The sequence below is a fragment of the Petaurus breviceps genome, unplaced genomic scaffold (assembly GCF_028583685.1).
Source record: "Petaurus breviceps papuanus isolate PSGF00001 unplaced genomic scaffold, PetGlider_PUasm1.0 90879, whole genome shotgun sequence".
Lineage (NCBI taxonomy): Eukaryota > Metazoa > Chordata > Mammalia > Diprotodontia > Petauridae > Petaurus > Petaurus breviceps.
In genome coordinates, this window is record NW_027187368.1 from 13,591,204 (window position 1) to 13,602,368 (window position 11,165).

Sequence of the window (11,165 nt, forward strand, 5' to 3'; positions counted from 1 at the left end):
TTGTGTTAATATCCCAAAGGGAATGGAGACAGATGTCACTGTGTTCACTGTGCCCCAGAACACTAGACCAAAGACATTTTCACAAGGTATCTTTAGGAAGAGTAAAGAGTTGTTCTAGTTCCCACACAGGAGAGTAAACTTATAGTTCCTTGGGATGCAGGCTAAAAAAATCTAACCACCTTAGTTTGTTTTTTAATTCCTAAATTAGGATGTCTGAAGTTGATTCTACCCTCCACAGGTAGAAAAAGACAGCTTAAGTGACCTTGGAAAGACTAATCTAACCCCTGTCATTTTACTGATAGGGAAACTGAGACCATTAAGTTTATTAAGTTGCCCAGCAGAGAGGAGAGCTGAAAAAGGGTTTTAGAATATTTTTAAGTTACCTCATGTAACTTAACTCTACCTGGCTGAGAAACCAGACCTCATTCCTAAAGACTAGATTTGTTTAATGCTTAAGTCAGGACTTTCACTTATGCTGACCAGAAATTTCAAAGATCCAGAGATTAATGCAAGGAGTTTTCTCCCACTGCACATGTCAAGCAACTCCATGTCTTATCTGGAAGCTGTCTGCATGCTGGCCAATCAATTACTATTTCCTTGTTTCTTTGAACCCTATATAACATGTAACTTTCAGGCACTGGGCACTCCTTTTCAAGCTCTCCCCTCTGGTGGACAACTTAATAAACTTCTTTCTAAATTATTTCAGTTTTGGGTCTTGTTCTCTGTAACATCACTGTGACTGGTGTCATACGAGGAGGAGAAACAGAAGACAGCTGGCTCTAGATAATTGCTGATATGATTGCTGGAGACCTTGTAAAAGGAGCAATATTTGAACTGGACCTCAAAGGACTTCAAAAAGTAGGGATGGCTGAGGGATGGTGGGGGGTGTAAAGTTTTCCAGCTAAGGACAATAGAGCAGTGAGGAACAAAGCATGCCTGAGAATTTGATATGGACCTTATTTGGCTGGAGCTTACAATGTATGAAGGGACTCCTGTGAGAGGAGACTGACAAACCTAGATTGTTCAATGGATAGAGAGCCGGGCTTAGAATCAGGGAGACTGGAATTCAAATCTGGCCTTAGACACCTACTAGCTGTAAGCTTGGTCATATTAACCTCTGTTTGCCTTAATCTACTGGAGAAGCAAAATAGAAAACCTTTCCAGTATTTTAGCTAAGAAAACCCCATGGCCAATATTTGGCATGTTACAAATCCTCACGGTCACAAAGAGTCAAGTAACACTGAAGGGCTGAATAATAATAATATGGGAATGGAGTCCAGGAGAGAGTCTTGCTCTTGGTAGAGAGATCTTGTTCTCATATATTTAGAGATACTGATTAAATCCATAGGTGATAATGAGAGAGAGACAGACAGACAGACAGACAGAGACAGACAGAGACAGAGAGAGAGAGAAAGAGAGAAACAGAGAGAGAGACAGAGAGAGAGAGAGGGAGAGACAGAGACAGAGAAAGAAAGAGAGACAGAGAGAGAAAGAGAGACAGAGACAGAGAAAGGAGAGAGAGAGAGAGAGAGAGAGAGAGAGAGAGAGAGAGAGAGAGAGAGAGAGAGAGAGACTATATAGACAGAAAACTAAAGAGGACCCAGAATATACCAGTACTTATTGAGCATAATATAACTAATCTAGCAAAGGATACTGAAAAGGAGAAGTCAAACAGTCAGAAAGAGAATCAAGAGGGAGCAGTGCAAGGCAAGGATCTGTGCCAAGCACTCGCCAACCAAATACAGCCAGGCAAAAAGAAAGAGCTCCTGCTCTCAAGGAAGCTACATTCTATTGTTTGTTAAAGAATAGAGACTTTTAATTAACAAATTCTTTCCATCACTCCATTAAAAGGTAAGGAAAACAAAACCTATTGCAAAGATATATATAGTTATGCAAAACAAATTTCTGCATTACCTTCTGGGAGAAATGTCTATTAAATAACCAATGATTGGGGAGATTGATCCAGGTGTTTTTCCCTTCCTAGATCCTCATTCTCTACTAGGCCAAGCCAGCATCTGAAGGACATTGATGATAATGAGATTGGATTAACTTTCTTGTTAATCTTGTTCAGACCTGATCCAAGTGGGGAAGCACTTTATGTTCTACTCAAGCAAGGATAAGGGTAAATTCTTTGCCTAGCTAGCCCAAGCTGGGGGATGGTCTAGGAGAGTGATCAAAGTCATGTCTCTCTTCCCCTACCCTACCCACCCCAGCCCCTGATTAGAATGGGTCCGCTTTTCATCGTAATATTCTCTCATTAGTTGCTAACCAATCAGAGTTGGTTGCCATTCTCAAGAACACCCACTCTTTCCAGGGCCTGTAAGTGCTGAGTGGGTTCCATGAGGTCTCTTTAGCATTCAAGAGTGCCACTGACCCTTTTTATTAAGCATTTGCTAGAAATTATTAATAAAATTATTAATTACCCCAAAATTTTGTGTCTTGAAATTTTTAAATGTCACACTTTCTTCAAAACACGAAAAAGAAAGGAAAAAATAGGCTTCAATCTTCACTCAGAAGTCAGGAGTTCTCAGTCAGGGGATAGATAGCATTTTTATATCATTAGTCCTTTGGATTTGTGGTGCATCACTGTAGTGATCAGAGTTACTAAGTGCTTAATTAATAGTTAATTATCTTTACATTATTGCTGTTACAGTGTACAATGTTCTCCTGGTTTTGCTCACTTCACTCTGCATCAGTTTATACAAGTCTTCCCACAGTTTTCTGAAGCCATTCCCTTCATCATTTCTTACAGCACATTAGTATTCCATCATGTTCATATACCATAACTTGTTCAGCCTTTCCATAATAAATGGACATCTCTTCAGTTTCCAATTCTTTGCCACCACAAAAAGAGCTGATATAAATATTTTTGTACCTATGGGTCCTTTTCTTTTTTCTTTGATCAAGGAGCCTGCATTCCAGTGGGAAAGGACAGTACACAGAAGGGAGCTGAAAAGTCTGTATGAGGGAGAGGGCTACCCTTGTGTGGGGGTAGTGGCAAAGCTGAGAAAGTCAGAAGCACAGAAAAAATGGAGGCTCTAGGAAGAACTGACCAAGAGGAAAACCCAGAGGAGAAAGAGTCTCTACAGAAGAGAGAAGCCACCAATGAGGACTGAAAAAAACCCAGCAGATCGGGCTATTCCTAAATCTGGTCATTGCTAGCTTTGGAGAGAGTAATTTCAGTTGGGGGATAAAGTGGCAAGTCAGATTTCAAAGAGTTAAAAACTGAGTGAGAGAAGAGAAAATGAGTTTTCCAAAAGTATGACTGAGAAAGTGGTGTGAGGAGTGGAGGGAATAAGTATTTGTTTAGCACCTACTAATTGACAAAGGTTAAGTGAGTTGCCCAGGATCATGTAACTAGTTAGTGTCTAAAGCCAAATTTGAACTCAGGTCTTCATGACTGGGACTCTACTGTACCACCTAGCTGCTATTATAAAAGGAAGGAGTGATATAGGATAGTCTTGAGGATAGCATACTCTATTGAAGGGGGGGGTTGTTTTATGGTGGAGGAAGACTTAGACATATTATATAGGTAGCTAAGAAAGGACTAGAAGTCAGGGGTAATTAGTTAATCTCACCATTGAGTGACATGAGTGAAGGGACAGTCTTTTGAATTGTTACCACCATCTTTCTGGACACCCAAGCTTGAAACCTCAGAGTCATCTTTGTTCTTCTATGTCTAATCACATGGCAATTATTCTTTTACAAGCTGCTCTAATTTTTTTTACCCACTCATTCCCATGGCCACCACTGGATTATTGTAATGGACCTGGCCTGCCCACATCTAATTATAAAATCAACATCTCAGAACTGGAAGGTGCCTCAGAACGAATCTAGTTCAGCCCGTAACTGAACAATATCCTCTCTACCACATCCCCAACAAGTGGTCATCTAGTCTCCAAGTTAACTTAGTCTACTTTTGGACTTGATGATAGTAGTTTTTTCCTTATATCTTTGTATAGCACCTCTCTCCCTCCAATTCATTCTATCCATGCCATTCTCTTAAAAAGTCACTTTGATCAGATCACTCACCAGTCAAAAGATTTCAGTGGCTCCTCTTTACTTACCTAAAAAGCTCTTCAGCCTGGCATTCTAGACCCTCCACAACCTGGATGTATCCTAACTTGTCAGCCTCCTCTTACAGGAGTCCCCTTCATATACCTTATACTCCAGCTAAATAAGCGTACTTCAAATTATCAAGTATGCTTTGTTCCTTCATGCTCTCTTGCCTTAGAATGAAAAACTCTATACCTCCCACCATCCCTCAGCCATCTCCAGTTTTTTAAATCCTTTTAAATTCATTTTAAATGTTGTTCCTTTCATAAAGTCTTCAGCAGTTATATTAATAATTACCTAGAATAAATTGTCTTCTGTCTCCACCAATCAACCAATTAGCATTTAAAAAAATAAGTTTTTTATTGATCACTATAAATATTTCAGATATCCACTCCCATTCCCAGAGTCAACCTACATAATAAATGATTTTTTTTAGAAAAGGAAAAAAAATCAACAAAACTTCAACACATTGAAAAAGTCTGAAAATATGTGCAATGTAACAACATTGTTAAGATGTAATAACACCTGATACTCTTCATTTGAGTTCTGTTTGATCTTTATAATTTTGTCACATTTACTTTTTTCTTTGTTATCTGTACCAAGTCACTTTATGGGGGCGTAAATGCTGACAGCTTTTTGGTACAGATTATGAAAAGGTCAGATAACCAAAATATAGAAGACAGTAGGAGTCACTTTCAGTTTGCAAAGTCAGGTTGCGGCTTAGCTCTCATTGCCATTGTCTCCAAGGGTGTGGTGGTCAAAAAGATATCCCGCCATGCCAGAATTAGGGTTGGGAGTTCATTTTGTGCAGGTTGGTTACATGGTCTCCCAGTTGTTTGATGACTTTACCTTTTCATCCAGGTAGCAGGTTTTGATGAAATCACATAAATGGGGATCACTTTTGTAAGTTGCTGACTTGTGCAATTCCAGTAATGATTTGATATTTTTTGCCAAGTGCAGAATGTATTGTGGAATATAATGTAAGGTATTGGCCTAAGCTTAATTTTTGCCAAACTGTTTAACAGTTTTCCCAGTAATTTTTATCAAATGAATTTTTTCCTAGGTAATTTTTGTTTTCCATTTTATCAAACACTGGGTTATTGAGTTATATTGTTTCTGAATCTCCCTTGTCTAATCTGTTCCATTGATCTATCTCTCTGTTCTTTACCCAACACCAGATGGGTTCAATAATTCCTGTTTTATAATATAATTTAAGGTCTGAAAGTGCTATTCTTCCTTTATCCTTACTATTTTTCATCATTTCTCTTGATATTCTAGATCTTTTGTTTCTCCAAGTGAATGTTGTTTTTTTCTATTAAGTTTTATAAAGTATTCCCATGGTAATTTGATTGGTATAGTATTAAAAGTGTAAATTAATTTTGGCAATATTGTTATTTTAATCATGTTGTCATTGTCTAGCCATGAGCACTGAATATTCCTCTGGCTATTTAAGTAGTTCTTTGGTTTTTTAAGGAGCACTTTGTTATGAAACTATACATGTCTTTTGTGTGCTTAAGGAGATCAATCCCCAGATTATGAATTTTGTAATTATTTGAAATGGCATTTTCCTTTCTATTATTGCTTCTTGTGCTATCATTATGTAGAAATGCTATTGATTTTTGAGGATATATTTTGTAACCTTCCATTTTGCTCAAGCTATTAATTGTCTCAATTAGTAACTTAGCTGATTTCTTAGGATTTTCCAAGTAAACCATCATGTCATTAGCAAATAGGGATAGTTTTATCACCTTTTTCCTTGTCTTTATCAGTTTCATCTCTTTCTTTTATCTTACTGCTGTTGCTGACATTTCCAGAACTATATCAAATAATAGTGGGGAAAAGTGGGCATACTTGCTTCACTCCCATATTTATTGGGAAATGTTTGAATATATCAAAATTGCATATAATTATTGCTTTTGGTTTTAGATAGATGTTTTTTATGATATTTTTTACAAGTCATTCTGTGCCTCTATGTTGTAGAGTTGTTGGGGGGGGGGGGTTTAAATCATAAAAGTGCATTGTACTTTATCAAAATTTTTTCCTGCATTAATTAAGTTGATCGTGTGATTTTTAGATATTTTGGGTTTGAATATGATTAATCACATTTATGTTTTCCTAATAGGTTGAGTCATCCTTGAGTCTCTGGCATAAATCCCACTTGAGCACAATCAGTAAGTTCTTGGATAAATTGCAGTGGTCTATCTAATAGGATTTTGTTTAAAAATTTTGAGTCAATGTTTATTGATGATATTGGTATATAGTTTTGTTTCTATGCTTCATCTTTCCCAGGTTTAAGTGTTAGGACTATACTTTGTCTCATAAAAAGATTCTAGTGGGGTGCTTTCTTTCTCAATTTTTGAGAAACATTTGTGAAGTATGGGTACTGATTATTCTTTAAAAGTTTGGTTGAGGGGGCAGAGCCAAGATGTCGGCATAGAAATAGGACTTCCAAGGGGCTCAGGCTTCCACCTTCCCCAATTCAGGTAAAAGGGGACTCTGAAGAAACTTTGGAGCTACTGAACACACAAAATGATACAGAGAAGCTAACCTCCCTCTGAGGACATCCCAGCAGGCTGGCAGGAATTGGCCAGCACAGTGCTCTGGGAGCCGAGCACAGCCCTGTGTGAGCCAGAGTTCTTAAGCTCAGGGCAGGCCTGACCAACCACCATCTGGAGGGACTCCAGATCACCAGCAGCTGTGGCGGTTTCCAGAATTATCAACACATAGATGCCAAGGACAAAGTGAGAGGTCAGTGCAGTGTAGACTTTGGGATCCAGTAGTTCAGGAGTGTGGTCAGCTTTTGCCCTGGGGCAAGAAGCAGCTGCAGCGCAGTGGCCATGCAGTCACAACCACACATGGCTGCTTCAGCTCCTGGCCTGCAGATTGTAGGGGGACCAAGCAACCAGTCTGAGGGGTAATCATTCTTGCTTTAACCTGCTTGGATCTGGATTTCAGTCTAGGGTGGAGGTTCTGGGGTGTGCAACCAGCTTGCCAGAGCATGTGGAGGCTTCAGAGAGGGCACCCAACTAATACCTTCAGCAGCTGATAAAACCCCAGCATTTGGGATGAAGCTCCCCGTTCTGGTAGCAGAATCCTACTGTGGCAAAGAGATCAAAAGTCAAGTAATTGAGTGATAACATGAGCAGGCAAAGGAAGCAAAGCAAACAGAGCAACTCAACTTTACACTCCTATTTTGGGGACAAAAAGGATCAAAGCATGGAAGAGGAGGAAAACAATGAAGTCAGAACTCCTGCACCAAAAGCTTCCAAGAAAAATATGAGCTGGTTACAGGCCATAGAGGACCTTAAGAAGGATTTTTTAAACCAAATAAGAGAAGTGGAGGAAAAAATTGGGAAGAGAAATGAGAACAATGCAAGAAAATTGTGAAATAAGAGACAATGACCTGACTGAAGAAAATAACACCTTGAAAAATAGACTAACTCAAATGGCAAAAGAGGCTCAAAAAGGCAATGGAGAGAAGAATGCCTTAAAAAGCCAAATTTGCCAGATGGAAAAAGAAGCTCAAAAACTCACTGAAGAGAATCATTCCTTCAGAATTAGATTGGAGCAAATGGAAGCTAGTGATCTTATGAGAAATCAAGATACTATTAAACAGATCCAAACAAATGAAAAAAATAGAAAGCAATGTGAAATATCTCATTGGGAAAACCACTGACCTGGAAAATAGATACAGGAGAGATAATTTTAAAATTATTGGACTACCTGAAAGCCATGATCAAAAAAAGGACCTAGAAATCATCCTTCAAGAAATTCTCAAGGAAAATTGCCCTGATATTTTAGAACCAGAAGGCAAAATAGAAATTGAAAAAAATCCACCCATCACCTCTTGAAAAAGATCCCCAAAAGAAAACTCCTAGGTAGGGTGGCTAGGTGCAGGGAATAGAGCACCGGTCCTGGAGTCAGGAGGACCTGAGTTCAAATCCAACCTCAGACACTTGACACAATTATTAGCCATGTGACTTTGGGCAAGTCACTTAGCCCCAATTGCCCTGCCCTCCCCCCTCCAAAAATCAAAAAGAAAAAAAAAAACAATGTGTTCCTTTCCCTTGTTAAAATGATGGATTTAGCAGGTGTGTCTAGGCCAAAGAGAGGTCTAGACAGAGGGCTGTTGACTCCAAAAGAGTCCGAGTCCTCACTGAACATGTTCAAAAAGTTCACAAGAGTAACACAGAACATAAGGGTCTGGATATAAATTCTCCCATCATTGAGAATATTCACATTCACAAGTTTCCTAAAATGGGTAGGCATACTCAGAGGAATCATGGCTGAATCCATGAGTTCCTGTTGTCATAATGAGATGATACTTCCTGAAAAGGAATATATTCACCCAGCCTAAAAAAGGAGTGGCTCAAAAAGAAAAGCTACCCCAAAAGAAACTGAAGGAACAAAAACTTGTGAAATAGAAGTAAATGTGTCATTACTGTGTAATTAAGAGGGAAATTAAAATTTAAAAATAAATAAAACCAGAAGACAAAAGGAAGGTTCAGCTCAATGGAAATGTGGCTCACACCAACTCTCTTTGAAAAAAGAAATGGATTTTGTCATGCATCCAAAAGCAACAAGAAAGGTCATTTCTTGGGACACTTGGTAATGCCATATTTCAGTGTGCATGACAAATGTTTGCAGCTAATGTGACAACATCTGTAACAGAAACTGAAATAGAGAAATTCTAAGAACTTGATAAACCTTCAAAATTAAATCAACATGGACTTTGTTGATATAATGCTATAAAACAAAGGGAGGAAAGTAAGAAATATTTTGGAAGATATAATTCAGAAATAAGAAAGGAGAGAAATTAATGGTTTGTAGATTACATAGACACCTCCCATCTATACACAGAGAATATTTCTAAAAACAAAAAAGAATTGGGAGACTTAAGACATAGCAAACACCAAGTCACAACACACACACACACACACACATAGAGACACAAAGAGAGAATTAGTAACTTTGGAGAGAGCAGTTTTAGTGGAATGATAAGAGAGTTAGGAAGAGAGTGAGAGTTAAAGGAACTGGAGGTACCTATTCTAAAGTAGTGATCTAACTAGAATCTAACTTTTGAAAATCTGTTTGGCCCCTAACAATAGCCTCATCAAGGATGCCCTTGACATTTGTGCAGATTTTCATAAACACTTTATGTTGATGGGAAAGAAGGCATATGTTTTAATAGGAATTAACATCCTCTCTTTTGTTAACAATGAGGTCCAACATTTTCCCCACCTTCAAACAAATTGAGAATTGATCATTCAGCTTTAAAATTGAACAAATTCTCAGAAAATACTTGGCTTAGTCAAAGTACTTTCATATCTTTGTTTTCACTGGTACCATCTCCACTTCTTTAAGAACAATTGCTTCTGTGATATTAGAGTCCATATGCGGTAGCGACTCTGCACTAGACATGGAAAGAGTTTACTAAAAATCTTTATAGATCTTTTCCATTCTTCTACTATTTACTGTTCCCTTTTATTTTCATTCTTAAATATTCTTGGCATGACTTAGTTGGGTTTCTCAACAAGCTTTATTTATCCTTGTTTTCCCTTTCTCTGCTCTTCACAGTTTTATAAGGCAACACTATTCGTAACCTTCTGCCCTCCATCTCTAAGCTTTAAAAAAAAATGAGTCAATAGTCTAAGTCATTGTTGTGTGATGCCATATCTCTTTATTTGGCAAGGAGAACAAGTGTTTGCTGAGGCAGTTTTTATCCTCTTTTGGTTTTCTCTTGGTGACAATTGATTTCCTGTGTGTCTTTCTCTCTCAGCAAAATGATTGGGATTAAGTGACTTGCCTAGAGTCACACAGCTGGCAATTGTCAAATGTCTGAGGCTGGATTTGAACTCAGGGACAGGGACAGAGCTCTATCCACTACACCAACTAGCTGTCCCTGCTAATTATCTCTTAATTGCTGTATCTAACGGTCTTTGCTCAATCTTCATCCTTCTTGATTTCTCTTCCACCTTTGACACTATCAATTACCTTCTCTCCTTGATTCTCTTTTCTCTCTAGATTTTCATGATGCCCCTCTTTCTTGATTCTCTCCTATCTCTCTAACCACCCCTCAGATTCCTTTGCTGATCTTTATCCAGATCAAGCTCTCTGATCGTAATAGTCCTACGGAGCTCTGTCCTGGCCCCTCTACTCTTCTCCCTGTGCACTATTTCACTTAGTGATCTCATTAGCTCCCATGGATTCAATTATCATCTCTAGATCTTATACTCTAATGATGATTCTCAAATCTACTTATCCAATCCTAACCTTTCTGTTGAACTCCAGTCTTGTATCTCCAACTGCCTATCGGACATCTTAAACTAGATGCTCCATAACATCCTACTTAAACTCAACATGTCCAAAACTGAACTCATTATCTTTTCCCCAACACCTTCTCCCACTCCCAAAGTTCCCTTTTACTGTTGCAGGTCCCACCATCCCAGTGCTTTAGACTTACAAGCCAGGCATCATCCTCCCCTTCTCACTATCTCTCCCCCCTTTCTCCCCCTGCCCCGCCATATCCAATCTGTTGACAAGTCCTGTCAATTCTGCCCTTGCTACATCTCTCAAATATACCTTTCTCCTCTGATACCGCCATCACTGCTACAGGTCCTTATTACCTGAGGCTATCACATTTAACCAATTGGTTGGGCTGCACCCACCAGCTGTCCAAGTGATATTCCTATAGCACAAGTCTGACGGTATCACACGCGCACACACACACACACACACACACACACACACACACACACACACACACACACACAATCTCCAACATCTCCCTGTCACCTCTAGCATCAAATATAAAACCCTCTGTTTGTCATTCAAAGCCCTTTATACCCTGGCCCTCTCTTACCTTTCCAGTCTTTCTATGTCTTATACCCCACCACACACTCTGATTCAGTGACCCTAGCCTCCTTACTATTCATCAAACAAGACATTTCATATGGACTCTGGACATTTCCCCTGGTCATTTCCCATGCCTGGAAATCTTTCCTTCCTCCTTTCTACCTTTTGGCTTTCTTAGCTTCCTTCAAGTTCCACCTAAAATCCCACCTTGTACAAAAAGCCTTTTCCAATCCCTCTTAATTCTGGAGACTTCC

The 11,165-nt window shown here is 38.9% G+C and overlaps 1 protein-coding gene across 1 annotated transcript in view; it reads right to left on the minus strand.

The window, feature by feature from the left end:
- Positions 1 to 10,660, minus strand: part of LOC138150496 (beta-defensin 126-like) — a 12,707-nt gene extending 2,047 nt beyond the window's left edge. The window contains exon 1 of the mRNA XM_069073960.1: positions 10,639 to 10,660. Coding sequence (XP_068930061.1) covers positions 10,639 to 10,660 — 22 coding nt within the window. The remainder of the gene's footprint in view (positions 1 to 10,638) is intronic.
- Between the last annotated feature and the right edge of the window lie 505 nt (positions 10,661 to 11,165).